The 17,848-nt window shown below is 45.1% G+C and overlaps 1 protein-coding gene across 1 annotated transcript; it reads left to right on the top strand.

Annotated features, from left to right (window-relative positions):
- Positions 1–201: 201 nt before the first annotated feature.
- Positions 202–17,366, top strand: fer1l4 (fer-1 like family member 4). Its single transcript, XM_053867529.1, has 49 exons — positions 202–381; positions 953–1,008; positions 4,181–4,269; positions 4,342–4,441; positions 4,512–4,606; positions 5,441–5,488; positions 5,619–5,789; positions 5,867–5,927; positions 6,001–6,132; positions 6,211–6,273; positions 6,339–6,423; positions 6,506–6,665; positions 6,742–6,922; positions 6,993–7,179; positions 7,259–7,338; positions 7,467–7,592; positions 7,695–7,758; positions 8,450–8,550; positions 8,626–8,734; positions 8,809–9,079; positions 9,434–9,566; positions 9,642–9,742; positions 9,845–9,932; positions 10,063–10,179; positions 10,243–10,395; positions 10,596–10,800; positions 10,871–10,995; positions 11,182–11,316; positions 11,387–11,560; positions 11,743–11,853; positions 11,920–12,081; positions 12,152–12,344; positions 12,437–12,534; positions 12,689–12,805; positions 13,000–13,039; positions 13,355–13,461; positions 14,172–14,306; positions 14,366–14,485; positions 14,593–14,720; positions 14,795–14,965; positions 15,050–15,204; positions 15,269–15,450; positions 15,514–15,599; positions 15,691–15,789; positions 15,864–15,981; positions 16,046–16,169; positions 16,240–16,529; positions 16,631–16,731; positions 16,801–17,366. Exons 1-49 carry the CDS (start codon positions 303–305, stop codon positions 16,979–16,981), a joined length of 6,207 nt encoding a protein of 2,068 aa, XP_053723504.1. The 5' UTR covers positions 202–302; the 3' UTR covers positions 16,982–17,366.
- The last annotated feature ends 482 nt before the right edge of the window (positions 17,367–17,848 follow it).

The following is a 17,848-nucleotide window of genomic DNA, read 5'->3' as shown; positions in this document are numbered from 1 at the left end:
AAAAAATCGAAGACAAAAAAACCCCCGATGAGGCATGAGGCCTGTTGCATCAGTATAACCAATGTTGACGTCCTCCTCCAAGCACACTGTGTGTGTTTAACCAGAGGAGGAAACTAGTTCTGCAACTTGGTTTGCTTTCTCAAATATTAGACAAGACCTGCCCTAACAGACAGGCGCACCGCGATATCTTCTTGTTACAGAGGTGACCGTGTTGGACCGCAGCCTCGAACACAGACGGAACACAGGACAAAAATGTAGGTCCCACCACCACCAGCATCATCATCATCATCATCATCACCACCATGTCTATCAATGTGATTCTGAGGAAGATCACCAACCTGCCCGGACGGTCTGACAGAAAGGTTGAACTCTGTTTCAGAGGTCAGTAACAACTCTTTACTGTTCCAATGCTTTTTATTATTTTTATTAGTCATTTTAATAGCTTCAATACTTGTATGGTAATATTGCCCATGCAACTATTTAAACAAACGTATAACGTTATTTATTTGTGTTCTATTTATACGTTGCAATGTGATATAAAAAACATTTAAAAAGCACAATTTAAATTACGTATTATAACAATATTGTTACTGTATAATGTCTGAATAATGACCATGGTATACAAACATGACGCAAAGTGGACTGAGGGTCGGGTTTTACTGCCAACTTACAGTAAGTTAACGTAAGTTTTACCGCCAATTTTAGGGGAGTGGGCGCATTAAGAAAGCAGACATGATTTGATCAGAAATATCAAACACCTGAGCTAAGAATTATGTTTAGCTTGTGAAATTAACTGGGCTTTAATGGAGTAAACGTATGTTTGATCAATTTGTTTTTAAACATGGCAGCGCTGTTTGTTCTAACTTGTCGACCAACGTCTTTTGAAAGTAGTTAGTGTTTGTTTTTTTTGTTTTTTAAGAAGAGGTCACTAAAGAGTGTCTATGTCCTCCAGGTTTCACCCACAAAACCAGAGTCCTGCAGTGCGAGAATTTGGCCATCTTCAATGAGGTGAGTCCAGAACATTCTAGAGAAGCTCCACATTCTGGTGTGTGTTGATGATTTGACCCCGAAGTGGAGCAGTCCTTCCCTGTGACTGAGAAGAACTTGCTTCATTTTAGAACGTAATGCTTTTCAGCCCTGTGACTGTGGTATGTCACCAGGCGTTGCTGTTGTCTGTGTGTCGGAGGGTGACTTCCTCTCTGTTTACTGGCAGTACGTTCCCATCCATCCCGCTATATTCTGCACACGATCCTCCAATGAATCTGACTCGTCACGTGCCGTACATTTCTCTATGATGACGTTCCGGGTGCAGCAGAACCGACAAACCAAACCAAATAAAGAGCAAGTGCTGAGGTGGTGGTCACTTCACATGCTCTGTTATGCTGTCCTGCTGTGTGGTTGTGCAATCCCAGAACACACAGCACATGTACATTCAACGTCTTCCTACTGGAAGCGTCTCTGAGCATGTCATATTGTTCCATTAGTATGGCAGTATTTCTTCAAGCTTAGAATGTATTGAAATGACCAACTGAGATTTAACCTGGGATCTGAGTCACAGCGGGTAGCTGCAGTGTTTCTGTTTGCTTCTTCTCAAGCTATTTTAATGGAAGTGACATGAGACTGACTACCACTCCTCAAACACACACAGACGCTCCCTCAACCCAATGGCTCACACACAGGTCCACACAGAAGCAAACACACAAAGTACACACACAGGCACGCGCACACATCGAAACCACGCTTGGAAACATTACAAGTCATATCAGTATTGAATAATCATGATATTAAAGATGGAATTGTGTAAAAGAAATGGCGCTGAATCTGATCTGACCAAAAAGTAATGACGGTCCGTACTGGCTGTTTTTCCACTTAACTTAAACTTAAAAACATGTTGAAATGGACTAAAAGGTCAGAACGGCAGTCCATTTTCTTGTGGCGCACGGGCATCATATAACACTATGAGCGGGCAAGCGTGACCACACATTCACTTCCATCACCCTGAAGATTTTGCGACAGCAGACCGAGTGACTTGCATGAGCTTTCACAGGGAAAGTCACTTGCTAACAGGCAGGTCTTTTTTAAGTACCACTAACATACACTGACAGTTGTGGTTTTTCATTGCGTTCATATCCACTTCTTTTCAGTTAATTTATTTACTTACTATTATGTTATTTATTGGTTTGTATAAAACTGCCACACACACACACACACCCTAGTTTTGTGGCGCTGGACCCGTTTAGAATGTGTCTGAGAGTATGTTATTCTAACATCAAGTTGCTGACCACCTGCTTCAGCCATGGTGAGTGGGATGGTGGTGGTTCCATCTGGTCGGGGTACGATCGGGCCAGTCATGTTCGGAAAGCTTTTAGGTCTTGTGGTGATGTGGTGCAAGGCAGTTCAGAGAAGCCAAAGGTGGAAGGTCCAGCGTGGAGCCCACTCAGTGTCTTGAAAATGTCCTGATAGTTTATTTTAATTCCAACACTTCTGACTTGTCACTCCTCATTACGCCAACAGGAAGTAGCTTTCAGAGTTTCCCCCAATAAACATGTATAATTCCACAAACTGCTGATGGTGTTGAGCTAGACATTTGAAACCACGTGCTCACTCTCACAAACACATCCTGCTGCTCGTGGCTCTTGTCTCCAACAACCTCCATGGTGCTATCGATCTGACTTTTGTTATACGACATCCATCCCTCGACTGGTGCAGGTATGTGGATGAAAGAAGAAATGGACCTCCAGTGGCACTCTTTCAATCTTCATGACTCCAGTCATGACTTCAGTGACTCCAGAAAGATGATATCCTCATCTTTCAGATTTGTACCAAGAGCTGTGCTTCAGCCCAGGAAATGTATTGTATTCTGCAGCCCTCATCTGACACACAAAAGACCAGATATTAGAGTTGTACCTGGATGTCGGGCAAACAGTGGAGATGCCTTGTGACGCTGCTGAACCACTTTGCCGTTCCTGGTTCCTAGAATATAAGAACTACGACACAAAGCATCGGACTGATGTTGACCCGCCGGCTGTAGCGTTCTTCACTGAGGGAGACAACACGACTCTAGCATGTGGTGACTGGAAACAGACTGGTTCATGAGGTCAAACAGAACTGAAGGGAGTGTCTTGCGTGCACGGAATTATCCATATGATATAATGCATCTCCCAGACATGAGCCTGGTGATGGCCAACTTCTCTCTGGAGAGTTCTGGTGTGTGGTGAGAAATGGCAGTCACTGCATGTTCACATCGAAGACCCTTGTAATGTTCGGAGAGGCGGAGGTTGACCACCATCTCGTGAGGTCTGGGCTGCTCAGTGTTGTGGTTATGATGTTTGTGTGACGGTGTGGTGATGGTGAGGACCTTGAGGGATGACCAGGAACTGGAGATGTCCAACGTGTCTCCACTGCGTCCGAAAATCCACAGCCAGTTAGGAAGTCTGCCGTTCTTTGACACGCTGGTTTGATTCTCATGGAAGTGTTGGCTGTTGAAATAAGTGTGAAAATGAGCAGAAGAACAGTTGTATGTGCTGTGTTGCTTTTGTGGAGAAAATTCTGACAGAATATTGTCATCCACAAAGCTTGATCATGGGAGGAAAACACAAATGCTGATGATATTCAGTCTCATTCTTCTCAAAGCTTAATTGTGCTTTGTTAAAAGTGCCATAGAAACGCCTTTTTAATTTGTGAAGAATATTTAGCTACTGACACTCAGGTATATTGGCATGCTAGTTCCAGGAACATCATGTAGAAAATCTATTTAACAATGTCTCCAGAACGGACTGGGCAATACGGCAAAACTATATTGTGATTTAGTTTTAACTGTTTCGATTTTATCACAGTCTCACCTGTATTTTTGAGACTAACTTTCAAGTTTCTGGTCAGTGTTAGTCGTAAAGGAAAGTTTTTTCTGGGATCACACTGCGGCAACAGACTTACTATGAGGCTTATGGTACATTGTAAACAACAAAGCTTCACAAATGTCACCAAACATTTTAGTTATGTCACTGTATTTATTATAAATAAATACCTCCCTTCTCCCCGGAGTATCTGCTAAGACTGGTCAGTAAACACTTTGATGCTTTGTGTTAACCCACGTTGGTTGAATTAGAACTGACCAGGAGAACCCCTATATCCTTTGAAGCAAAAGCCCAGCAGTCACTATGTCATGCCTGTTTCTTTACAGGACTTCCGTTGGCCTCATTATGGCAAAGACATTCGCGAGGAAGTTTTGTCTGTCAGCGTTTACAACTCCAGCAAGGTCTTTTCAAACAGGTAAACAAACACTACCACACACAGACTGTACTCCGTATGAACACATTCGTGTGTGTGTGTGTGCGTGTCAAGATTGCTGGGCCGACTGGAAGTCAGTCTCCAGCACGCCGTCTCTGCAGGAAGACTGTTGCTGCGGGAGCCGCTCACTGACGGAAACTTCTCCCTGACAGACGTATGGACAAACACTGTGTGGAGGAAGAGGTTGCTTGGTTTCCACGATGCCATTCACTCTGTGTCTTTAGATCTATGTAGAGTTGGACATCCGCTATCTTCCTTTGGAAGGCGCCATTGGACAATGGGAGGGAGCGGATTACCTGAAGGTGGTGAAAAACAATGAGTAAGACCATGATTAAAAAATGTTAAAATTTACTTTGCTTTTCTAAACCCAAGTCACAAGACCAATCTTATTCTATGTCTCAAAAGGTTTTAGATTCAAAGAGACAAATGAAATCATGACTGACAGTGATAATGCAAAGACATTGTCGCTGTTCATGTAGCTAAAGACAATAGGTTGCAGGCTTTTAGCTAGTGGGGCGTCTGGGGGTCCTGGGGACGCCCTAAACTGCAAAACAGCAGGACGCCCTAAATGCCCTTCTGGTAGTGTCATCACACTGGTTTCCTTGAAAGGAGTGTTTCCGCCTGGTAATGGTAACTGTTACCAGTTTGGAATGGAATTCATCTTTTTATCAATGGAAAAGTTTCATATTTAGTAACAATTGTGTTTAGGACGTTAATTTGAAGTGGCATTCAATGATCCGTAAAAATCTCTGGGCGCAATACAATCGTGTAACACCATCAGAAGGTGTCGTTCCGGATCCTGAACTGAACATAAGGTTTGTGCGCCAAAGCACTGTCATACTATGTGGCGAAGAAAATCAATGTGAAACATTTTTGTTTACAATTGTTACGCTTCAAACAGGCCTGTAACCAAGGCAGTGCCAAGAGGAGTTAAAGACATGACGTTGCGAAGGGCTTGCTTGAGAAGTGTTAAGAAGTACTTTCCACTTCATTGGTTCGATTATGCCATAGGTTTTATCAAACCTCATTCTAGATGGATGAGTGGACTGTCTTCTTTAAATACTGTATTCAAAACGGTGGTATTTCCTTCGCCTAACTGTGTTGCGTTCATAGTGCTTTGTTTTAATGTGTGCACTTTTTTTTTTTGTCCCAGAACGGATCTGGTCATCATGAATGAAGGATTTGATGATAACATAGACAGGTGAGAGCTCATTCCTTCACTCTGGTCATGTGGGTTCAAAACTAGTCCAGTTCAGTTTGAGATAAGAAATGCAATCCATTAATCTGACCTGTTAGTCTGTCCATATTGGCTTTTCACAACTCTCCTCCAGCCCGCCGCCCATTCTTGCTCGCCCAGATCCTCTGGACCGGGAGGCTCGACAACTCGGGCGAAGTCTAGTCAGGAGTGGCGATGAAGATGACGACGACGACGATGATGACTATTATGACGACGACCTGATGGACATGGAGGCCTCCAACATCATCTTCACCCCTCTTCTGAGGTTTCTTTGTCTCCTTTTTTGGGTAACATCCTTTCTTGGCATGATACTCAACATTGCACTTTTTCGCGCGTCTGCAGTCGCTGCAAACCTCTGTCGCGACGGGTCGCTGCTGAGACACCTAAAATCCGGAGCTTTCAGGTGAGCTCACATGGTGGATTTGCAAATCTGAAAAATGTATGTGAAGCTTTCATTTATTTGTTGTTGTCGTCAGGTCAATGTCAACATACTGGAAGCTCAGAAGCTGGTGGGAGTGAACATCAGTCCGGCAGTTTTCATCCGAGTGGGAGATCAGAAAAAGCACACGGCTACACAAAAGTCCACCAACTGTCCTTTCTACAACGAAGTACGACTTACTATAGTAGAGAACCGTCTACGATGCACTGAAGTCATTTGGCATCATCAACACCTTCTCTTCATTCAGAACTTCCAGTTTGAGTTCCAGGAGACTCCTGAGATCCTCTTCGACAAGGTCATAGAGATGAAGGTGGGTGCTACTCCATGGGCCTCATGTACTCAGGACCTCATTAAAACCCTGAAATTTCTCCTTAGGTCTTCCACAGAAAGACCTTGGGTTTCCTGATGACTCACATTGGCACATTTAAGATTGACATTTCCACTGTGTACAGCCAGCCAGGTACGAGTGGTAGCAGAAAGCTTCATCTGCTTCATTGAATGATGCATATGCATATGGAAATCTCTCGCCTCTGCCACTCCAGACCACAGATTCTACCAGAAATGGGCTCCTCTGACTGACCCGACGGACACCAGGTCAGGGATCAAAGGCTACGTTAAGGCCAGCATTAGTGTGCTGATGAAGGGGGATTCTCCGGGTACTCCCAGTCTGTCAGCATCAGGTGCCAGTGAGGACATTGAGAAGTCTGTAAAACTTCCTCATGATGTTTCTCAATCTGCTGTAACAATGCATTAAAGTCATACTGCAATCTATTTGCAGAAATCTGCTGCTCCCTCGGGGCATGACTTCAGAGCGGCCATGGGCCAAGTTCAGGGTCCGGATCTACAGAGCGGAGGGCCTGCCCACTATGGATGCTGGTCTGATGGCCAAGATGTCAAAGGTTACAGACCGAACTGTCTTTATTGACCCCTACGTGCAGGTGACCTTCGCTGGGCAGCAGGTATATGCGAGGTGATATGTACTGTAGCTTAGGCTACAGTAGGCAGGTGGTCATAATGAGTTATTTTCAGGGGGAGACGTCGGTTACCAGCGCCACCTGCAATCCGGTTTGGAACGAGGAGATCTCCTTCATCGAGCAGTTCCCTCCTCTGGCTCAGCGAATTAGAGTCCAGATCCTGGATGACGCCAAGATGGGAGACGTTGCACTGGCAACTCACTTCTTGGACCTGCAGCAGATTTCTGACCCCACCAGGAATGGTACACTCCATTCTTTCCGGACTTCTAGTCACAGTCGTCATCTGCACTTCAGGAGTTTTCATCACATTCATGTCTGCAGGTTTCAACCCGACATTCGGTCCCTCCTGGGTCAATCTCTATGGGTCTCCTCAGAACTCCACCCTGGGCGATGTCCATCAGGTACACATTCATTCACACTGAGTGCAGAATACTACACTATATTATACGCAGTGTTGCCAAGGAACCAGTTAAAATGCTGACATATAGTTGTGTAAAATGTTAAATCAATCCTCTCCTCTTGTCCCCAGGCTTTGAATCAGGGTCTAGGCGAAGGAATCTTCTACCGTGGTCGCATCCTTCTGGGGCTGAGTGTGGAGGTTTATTCGTCACCTTCTTCCACCGTCACAGATACAGCTTCTTCTGCAGTGGGAAAGGTCTTTAGAAACATTTGCAGGCAAAATAAGAAAAAAGAAGAAATTTTGAAAAAAGTTTTTTCTAGTTCTTCATGTTGTCATCATTCTTTTTATTTTCTGAAGGTGAAAGGTGCGCTCGGGAGACTCACCATGAAGAGGAAAAGTAGCAGGGTGAAGAATATTACAGGTGAGAAGAAGAAGGTGGAGCTGGTCAACACTTCTGTTTTGTGTTCTTTGCATTATGTCAAATGTAAAACATCAGTATTTTCAACCTTTTTTAAGCCACAATCCAGAGGCTCACCACCAAAGGAAGCTCAGCCGAAGCATAATTGTGCTTCATCCAAAGTCCCGTAGAGAATCCCTTTCAATTGCCGCGTGAAAACTTATAGCTACTGACTCTCGGCGATTTGGCATGCGATTTACAGAAACAAATTGCGGGAAATGTATTTGTGTATTTGAGTTTGAAAATGTCTACAGAAAGGAGTGGGCTATATGGCAAAAATGTATTGTGATGTATTTATTCTATTTGATCTCTTTATCTCTTCACACTGTGGAGCGCATTTGTTTGAATGTCAATATAGTTTTGAAGTGAGACGTCACACTCACTCTGTCGTGAAGGTGTGTGGTCAAGTAAGAGGCATATCAGGTTTAAAAAATAACTCGAAGTTACGCATTTGACCGGCTTCTTCGCTGTAAGTGAATGTTTGTGGGAAGAGGAGACTGCACCATGGGCAGTTCTGCTGCGACTGCTGAGAGGAGTCAAAGCATCAGCATCAATCTACTGTAAAGGCAGAGTTCAACCAAATGGCACACCGGTTGAAAAACACTGCAATTCAAACACTATATGTACACACTGGTGTTGTCATTTCTAATGTCAGTTTCTGCAACAACTGAGACTGGAGATGAGTCTGGGGATAGTGGAATTGAGGTTCCAGAGTCCGTCACTGTGGAAACTGAAGACATATATCCACTTCCTGAGGTCAGTGGCTGAATTTAAAGAAGTCATTTTTTTCCTCCAAAATTCTTGACCCGTATATATTTCTTTGTCTCTCAGGGATATTTGGGTGAGCGACAAGAGTTTCTGCTATTTGCTTCGATATTTGAGGTGACTATGATGGACCCCTCGATTGGAACCAAACCAGTGGCCTTTGAACTCTCAATAGGTAACACATCTACAGTATATTGACTGGAACCATCATCCTCTGGTTTATATTTGTCTCCCCCCGTCACTCTCCAGGCAATTTTGGAAAGGTAGTGAAGGTGAGGAAGACCAGCAAAAGTCAAAGCAAGGAGGACCTGGCGAGGAGTCTGGAGGAACTGAGGAGGAGCCGGGAGGACCTGGCCAGGAGCCGTGAGGAGCTGCTGAGGAGCAGAGAGGATTTAAGCGAGGAGACTCTAAATCTGTTGGAGTCAGATGACGAACTGGAACGCATTGATGAGTTGTGTGCTGAACTTGATAACAGATCTACTTCCACTCCTATGAGACCTCAGCCCACCGAGTACGACCGGTACGTACCAGCTTCAGCGCTAAAAATGAACTCAGTTTTCAGTCAACATAAATGTTCTCTTAAAGTCATTGCTTAAAGGATGAGTTGCAGTTGTTAAAAGGAGTACAAACACTTGCGTGCGTATCAGATCTGATAGGGGTCAAGAGAAGCAAGTAATATATGCTCAGGAGAGATACTGACTGCGAACAATAAACGGACAAGAGTTTCACCAGTGGAAGCGAGGCCAGATCTTCATCTGCTGTTTGTGTAACTCGTATTGTGACTCATGACTGGAAAAGCTTGTCGTGGGAGCTGTAGTTATAAATTATAACAGAGTTCACTTTATATAACTGCTGCGCTCCTCTGCATATTCAGATCCTTCTATTGCATTCCTCTTCACGCTCCATTTGTACGAGAGAAGCCCTGCATGTACATCTGGCCTCAGTTTGAAGACCACAGCTTCCGACTGTATCAGGCCAACTGGCTGAGCAGGATGGCCGACAGGCTGGTGGGCGTCAAGTTAAACACAATATGATGAATTTAAAGCTTGTTTTAAAGTACAACACCCACTCTAAAATTTCAGGAAGTAGGCCTCAACGAGGTGGAGAGTTTGCTGAGGAGACCGAGGAGCAACATGAAGGAGCGTCTGATGAATGTGCTGATGGAGTTGGTGGCCTCCTGCAAGTTGGTGTCCAATACTTCTGTTTTAAATATGTTTAACTTCATGTCGTTGAACTACGATTTGGACTCCTTTATGCTTATTGTGGTGTTCTGTGGTGTCCTCAGACAGTTCAGTGCTTTCTCAGACAGGAGGTCTCAGTCTCGTCCCAACAGACTGGACAGCTGCCGGAGAGAGTACATCAAGAAGAGTCTGGTGAGACTTTTATTTTATTATTAGTCACCAAAGTCTGCTCAGGTATGGCTCAATATGTGGCTACTGGGAAAGAGATGTGGGTGGATTCCTGTTGAGAGTATTCCACGGGGTTCAGTGTTATTGTCTTCAGGTGGCCGTGGCCAGACAGGCGGTTCGAGCGAGGAGGAAAATCACAAGGAAAACGGCGAAGCAACGCATCGCAGATGTCCGGAAACTCCTGAAGAAGCTGCGGCTGCTGGCTAAAGAGGTCCGATGTGGAAGTTCAGTATTTGAGTTGTGACCCTAACGCTCCTGATTCTCCTGGATTCAGCCTCAAAGCACCATCCCGGATGTTTTTCTCTGGCTGCTGAGTGGAAGCAAGAGAGTGGCTTACGTCAGGATCCCGGCGTATTCCATCTTGTTTTCACTGGTGGAGGAGCAGAAGGGGCAGGACTGTGGTCGACTGTCTACGCTTTACATGAAGGTTAGGATGGCTGGGTTGTAAATGAGCCTTTCAGATCATGTGACTTTGGTAATGCGTATTAAAGACAGGGCTCTCCCATGCTGGGATTTCTGCTGTTTAATGTCCATATGTAGTGAGGTTCCGCTCACAATCTCAGCCCTCCTGGCAGTAACAGGCAGCGGAGGCAATCTTCCATCAGTCTTTTATTCTTTCTCTTGCAGTCTCCTGGCTGCCCAGCGAGTGAGATCTTTGCCAAGTTGGAGGTCTACCTGTGGCTTGGTCTGGCCAAATACAGCAAAGAGGCCATCACATCCATCCCAGATGAGTTCATGCCCATCTATGAGGAGGAGGAGGAGGACAAAGAGGAGGAGAGAATACAGGGTCCTCCTGAGAAGAAGAAGCTTCCTATCAGCTTGTCCTGCCAAGGTCAGTCAGTCAGTGGGACGACGACTTCTTTAATCGTCCTTCCTCTAACAACAACACCTCTCTGTTCCAGACAGCCGCTACTTCCAGCTGCGCTGTCACTTGTACCAGGGTCGAGGCTTGATGGCCGCAGATGATGATGGTCTGTCAGACCCTTTTGCTAAGATTGTCTTCTCCACACAATGTCAGGTCTCAAGGGTACGTGCCACTGTGATCAGTTTAAATGTTATACACTGTTTAATACACACTCTTGTTTCACTCCAGATGTTGATGTAGATGTAGATGTTTTGGTCCCTGACATGGTTTGTTCATATCAACCAGTTTGTTGTTTGTCAGTAGGTATCCAAAAAACACAGTAGCAGTGTGTGCTGTGTGTTCCGCCAGGTTTCTCCGGACACTCTCTCTCCTGCCTGGTGCGAGTGCCTGTGGTTCGATCGAGTTCTGCTGGAGGGAACGATAGAGGACCTGAAACAAGACCCGCCCCTTGTCATCATCAACTTCTTCGATCACGACACAGTGGTAACACTCCTCGCCGCTGCATCTGCTGACTTGACACCACTGGACTTGACCTCATCCTCGTGTGCTTCAGGGCAGTCCAAAGCCTCTGGGTCGAGCTTTTGCCGAGCCTGAATTTAAAACGGTGGATCAGTACTACAAGAAGCCTCAGCTCCGTTTCTTTGACATCAGCATGGGAAGGGCGGCAGCAGGGGAGCTGCTGGCCGCCTTTGAGCTCATCGAACTGGATTACTCCGGGTTTGGAGAGGTGGTTTTAACTCTGCTGATCTTTGCTTTTTATCAAATGAAATAAATGGTAATGTCATAAGACAGAGAAACCGTAGTGTTACTCTTGCTATTCGAAAAAAAAAACATATCTAGATGGGTCTATTATGTTACAAATGTGGGACCTACAGTCATCTTAAACATTAACTTTTAAATTTGCTGCAGCCCTCCCTCCCCAGCAGTGTCGACCCCCAGGAGCTGACCTATCTGCAGGACAAGCAAATCTACATGATCCCTGAAGGAGTCCAGCCAGTTCTTAGGACCTTCAGGATCGAGGTGACTGACATAACGGCAGGGTAGATGTTTTTTTAGGGTACTCAATCTCTACAAATGTTATTTCAGGTTCTCTTCTGGGGCTTGCGTGACCTGAAACGGGTGCAGCTGTTTGAAGTTGACCGCCCTCTGGTGAGGGTGGAGTGTGCTGGCCGACAGCTGGATTCTGAAGAGATTGAGAACTTTAAGGCACATCCGAACTTCAAGGAGGTGGCTCGCTGCTTTCACGTGGTAAGCTCGAGTTTGTGCCAATCCGATTTTCGCCATTTTGCAAACGTGTTCTTTTGTCTGGTGTTTGCAGGCGCTCCCAGAGCAGACCTACCTTCACCCTCCTCTGACACTGTTTGTGGTGGAGCATCGGGCATTTGGTCGTGTCGCTCTGGTTGGGTCTCATGTGGTTCAGAGCCTCATGGATTATGCCCCACGTGAGATGATCGATGAACCAGAGGAGGAAGATGATGAGCCAAAACCAAGACGTCAAACAAAAAGTTTTGGTCGGTGACTCAAAATGTTCAAGTTGTGGAGGGGAAATAATAGCTTGCTCTTTAGCTTGAGGGGTCAGGTCACAACTGTCCACTGTCTGCAGCCAGGGCCATGAGTCAGAAGAAACCCTCTCTGATATCACTGAAGAGCATCAACCTCAGCAACTTGGCAATCAAGCAGTCCAGGATTTCTTCAAAGCTGGTGAGCTGGTGAATCTAGATATACGCATTTTGAGGTGGGGGGGCATTTAGAATTGCACTTGAGCCAGAAGTGGTGTTAGCACTGGTGTTAATACAATGTTTGAAAAGTGAAAACTGATTTGAGAAATCACCTCAACCTTGTCTATTCACTGAAGGATCCTTTTAAGAAACTGATGAAGGCAGAGGAAGAGCTGGAGGAGGATGCTCCTGAGGTGGAGGAGTTGGACTGGTGGTCCAAATACTATGCATCCCTAGATGAGGTGGAACGACTGGTGAGTCTTGTGTGGTCAGTGCTGAGAGTCAAGTTAATAGGGACGCGAGTCCTCACACCAAATAGTGGCGGCATTTTTATGTGGTGACCACGCTACGTTTATCCAAAGCCAAAACAATAGCAGCGTGATTTAATGTTGTTGAAAGACAATGACAAAAACAGGTTCTTCTGTCACAAATGTTGAAATTTTTGCAGACTGCTGAGCAACTGGAGAGGGAGGAAAAAGCAGAGACAGGTAGGAATTCTTTTGCCATTACTACACTCTATCAAAGTGGTGAAGTGTCGCCCACAACAACAATGTGTGTGGCTCACCCACCTACATTACTCATTGGTAACTGACTAGCAACCTGAACCAATAAAGAAGTGGACGACATTAAACTGATAAATGCCTCACCACACCAACAAACATCAGTTGGCTGTCTCCCTGATGCGCTTGTTGCCTTTCTAAAATGTCACTCTGGTCCTCGACCTTTTAAAATTTAAATGTAACAGCATGAATCTATTAGTTTATGTTTATTTCATCAACATTTTTTTTGTTGCCTACTGAAAGATGGAGGAAATCTGACGATGGCGAACATTGAAGATGAGGAGGAAGAGGAAGAAGCTGTGGTCGTGGAGATTGAGCCCCCAAAACGCAAGAAAATAGCAACGCTAAAGGTGTGAGATGGTGGTTTTGATTTTTTTCAGGCAGAAACTTTCAGCAGCTTCTTCATGTCTCTATGAGGTGTTTCATTTTGTCTCCACCAGTCAGTGTGGTAAGAGGTCTTCCGATGGCCACAAAATAATATGTATATATATTATATATATAAATATATATAACTGGAGTCAGTGGAGAGACTAAGATTATTTCCTGATCTAGGTTAAAATGTGCCATAGATCTGACATATGTCTGTGAATCTGAAAGATACATTCTAATGCTCTGACAGCACTGCTTTTCGACCGGCATCTATAGTCAGTCAAGTTAGAGCCAGCATGTGGGACAAGTTCTAGCGGATCGCAGTACGTGTTTAACACTGTCAGCTAATGTTTGCTGTCTTCTATCTTTGATACTTTTAGCGCCTGACTCAGCACCGGATCAGTCGGATTCTGCTGTGACGTCATACATGCGATGTTTGATTTGTAGTCCAAATAAATGCGTATTTTCACAAGCAAATAACACATCCCATCATTCTTTATCATTTAAATGGAGGTACAACATAGGTCATGAGGAAAAGTGGTCCAGAAAATAACTTTAATCTCCCCATTTCCCGATCTTACCGGCAGACTTCCTGATAAGGATTTACAACCAACCTGTCAGGAAATGATCGCAAGAAGTGTTAGTTCCCATGGCCTGTCTATATTCTTGCCACGTCTGTTTGTGTGTCCAGCTGTATGGAGGCGACCTGGAGACTGAGTTCAGTCAGTTTCAGGACTGGCTGAAGATCTTCCCGCTGTACAAAGGCAGTGCAATGGGAGAAGACAGTGACGAGGATGAGGAGGAGCGCCTGATGGGGAAATGCAAGGTAGAGCTGACTGAGGTGCAAATAGCTTTGATTCCTGGTGATTCCTGTCGTCTCCTCAGGGATCCTTCTTGGTTTACCCGATCGAAGACGAGGATGAAGAGAATAGCAAGTGTCAGATCACTAATGGCCTTCCAAATAACTCGCCGTTACAAGTCTTGGTGCGGGTTTATATTGTCAAGGTGAATATATCTATATTGGAGAAGCTCGGATGGACTTCATTATTTTTATTAAATGGAACAAAAGGATGAATCTGAGTTCTACACCTCACCGGCGTTTCATTTTGCAGGCGACCACCCTTGCACCCACCGACCCAAATGGTAAAGCCGACCCTTACTTGATTCTCCGGATTGGACAGCAGACGCTGGACACCAAAGAGAAATACATCCCCAAACAGCTGAACCCTGTTTTCGGAGAGTCAGTGTCTCTGTCTTTCCTTCAACTGCCTGACTCTCCCTGGAGTAATGCTGACACGTCTCTGTGTCTGTCAGAGTGTTCGAGTTCACAGTGTCCTTCCCACTGGAGACCGAGCTGGCCATCACGGTGATGGACCATGACATGGTCGGGGCTGATGATGTCATAGGAGAGACGCGAGTCGACCTGGAGAACAGGTTCTATAGTCGGCACAGGGCCACCTGTGGTTTGGCGCTTTGTTATGATACGTGAGTGCTGTGTTGTGGAGTCCATGATGAGTTGTTATTGTCAGACTAGACTCCAGAGTGGAAAGCCCGTCTGTCTGATTTCAGGAGTGGCTACAACGTGTGGCGGGACATCATGAAGCCAACAGCCATCTTGGCCGAGCTCTGCAGGAAGAACAAGATCCCACCTCCAGAATTTAGACCGTCAGTCGTCAAAGTACTGAACAGAATTTTCAAAATACCACCAGATGCCATTCCTGAAGGTGAGGTGTCTTAAAGACACTCGTTGGAGTCACATGCTATAGAAGGCGCCATGTCCTCATGCAGAGCTGCTGAAGAAGAACCAGTTGTCTCCAGAGGAGCTTGAAGAGATTGAAGAGCATTCAGCACTTCACGTACTCCATCAATGGGCAGAGATGAATGAGTTCCTGCCTGGGACTGTTCCATTGGTGCCGGAACACGTGGAGATCCGATCCCTGATGAACCCGGACAAACCAGGTCTGCCACAGGTAAGCGTAGTCCATTGCAGGGGTCCGCTTTGAGGCCTCCAGTCAAGCATGTTTCTGTTGCAGGGATACCTTCACATGTGGGTGGACATGTTTCCGACGGACATCCCGGCTCCGCCCCCTGTCGACATTAAGCCCCGGCTTCCAATCCAGTAAGTTCACGACCCGAGAGGTCACAATATTACTGTATTACTGTAGTCCTTATTTTGGGAGCATTTGAAACACATTTCATATAATCTTCAGGTACGAGCTACGTGTCATCATCTGGAACACAGACGATGTGATCCTGGATGATGTCAACCCCTTCACAGGGGACCCGACCTCTGACATCTACGTTAAAGGGTATGAAACCTGACTGCAGGGGATGCATCTTAAGGATGTCAGTTTGATTTGGGTCATTTTGTCATTGCCTCCAGCTGGATCAAAGGTTTAGATGGAGATAAACAGGAGACGGACGTCCACTTCAGCTCTCTGACTGGTGAAGGAAACTTCAACTGGAGATTTGTGTTTCGCTTTGACTACCTGCCTTCTGAGGTACAGAGCAACACAGGCTGGAAACACTCACAGATTGCTCAGTTGTTCGTTCTGCGCCCTTTAGAAAGAGGTGGTCTACAAGAAGAAGGAGAGCATCTTCTCACTAGAAGAGTCAGAGTTTCGACAGCCAGCTATTTTGACGCTGCAGGTGTGGGACTACGACCGGATTAGTGCCAACGACTTTTTAGGTGAGACACGAGATCGACAAGTTCAACTTCACTGGTCAGTAAAACTTCTTAAATCCTGGACTTTCACCAGGAGCCATCGAGCTTCGCCTCAGCGATATGGTGCGAGGAGCAAAGTCTGCCGCCAAGTGCAACGTCAGGATGGCCAAAGACCGAGCCAGTCCACGTGTTTCCATATTTCGCTCAAAAAAAATGAAAGGCTGGTGGCCGCTGGTCCGCATCAAGACAGCCGAGGAAATTGAGAAGGAGAGGCGCGAGGCTGAAAAGAAAACCAAGAAAAAGAAGACCAGAGAGAAAAGAAGCAAGCTGAAAAAGGAGGATTTGGAGTTCATTGACAGCAGTGGCAACATATTTATGCTCATGGTACGAGACACAAGTGTTTAAACAGGTCGCCATAGATATGCGTGTCAGAAGAGAATTACCGAGTAATGAATACAATGTTTTGTATGTGTTCGTATGTGAAGGGCAAGGTGGAGGCAGAGCTTCAGTTGGTGACATTAGAACAAGCTGAGGCCAATCCTGTCGGCCGAGCTCGAAAAGAACCAGAACCTTTGGAGAAACCCAAGTATGGGACTCACACCGTGATATCCATGAATGAGTATCAGGTCATAACCCTTGTTCTCTCCGCTCACAGTCGACCCACCACCAGCTTCTCCTGGTTTGTCAACCCCATGAAGACGTTCATTTACCTCATCTGGGCTAAGTTCAAGAAGTTCATCATTGCCCTGGTCATCCTGATCTTCCTGGCACTCTTCCTCGGGCTGCTCATCTACACAGTCCCTCAGCAGATCTCTGCACTCATGATCTCGGGGTGAAGAGTCTTCATCAACATCAGCAGTCAACTGTCTCAGGCTTCACATCCTGCTCCTCCATAGACAGGTGTCATGTTTGTGCTGAAATTAGACGCTGAAATATCCCCAATTCAGTGCTGATTAACGTGCAATAATGTACAAAAATAATGTTGTGTCAAGTCATTTGAAGTTGTTTTCATGTAGTCACCTGCTATTGTTTTGTCGAAATGGTCCCCAAGCCTTGACATACATATATCCTGATACAATGCACTTGGCGACCAACCGTTTTAACAGCCTGCCTAATATTTTGATCCCAAAAGATGATGAATCAATATTAGGCAGGTGGACATAATGTTTGCCGACTGGTGTAGATTGTTCTAAACAAGCTAAATGTTGATAGGTTCATGAATTTTCCTGCTTTTTTTTTTTTTTTTTTTTTTTTTTTTAGCCACAACCTTTGCACAGCTTTGCACAGACTTACTAAAACATTTATCAGCACAAAACATTCTTTTGACTTTAGTGCTCAATATAGAATATATCAGCTCTCTTTTGTACTGAACTTTTTATACATTCTAATCAGTTTTCCATCTGATTTTGTGATCAAGTTTCTGGGTTCTTTTCTGAGGTAAATAAACACAATGACACGAAAAGGAATGTTCTCATCATGGCAGTTGGACCTATAGACGTGTGCACTTTTATTACATTTAAATCATTGTATAATGTTGCATGTAGCTGCCCTCTCTTAATCCTTCATGTCTCTATTCATGTCTTTGTCCATGCAGCACAGAAAACAGACAAATTTATCAACGTGTGTCCTGACTTGATGGACATTTATCATCTGAATTTTGTATGGAATTTTGGCTGAAATGTGGTTCATCTAGTGTAAATTCC

Source organism: Synchiropus splendidus, chromosome 6, assembly GCF_027744825.2.
Source record: "Synchiropus splendidus isolate RoL2022-P1 chromosome 6, RoL_Sspl_1.0, whole genome shotgun sequence".
Lineage (NCBI taxonomy): Eukaryota > Metazoa > Chordata > Actinopteri > Syngnathiformes > Callionymidae > Synchiropus > Synchiropus splendidus.
This window is presented reverse-complemented; position numbering and strand designations above follow the sequence as displayed.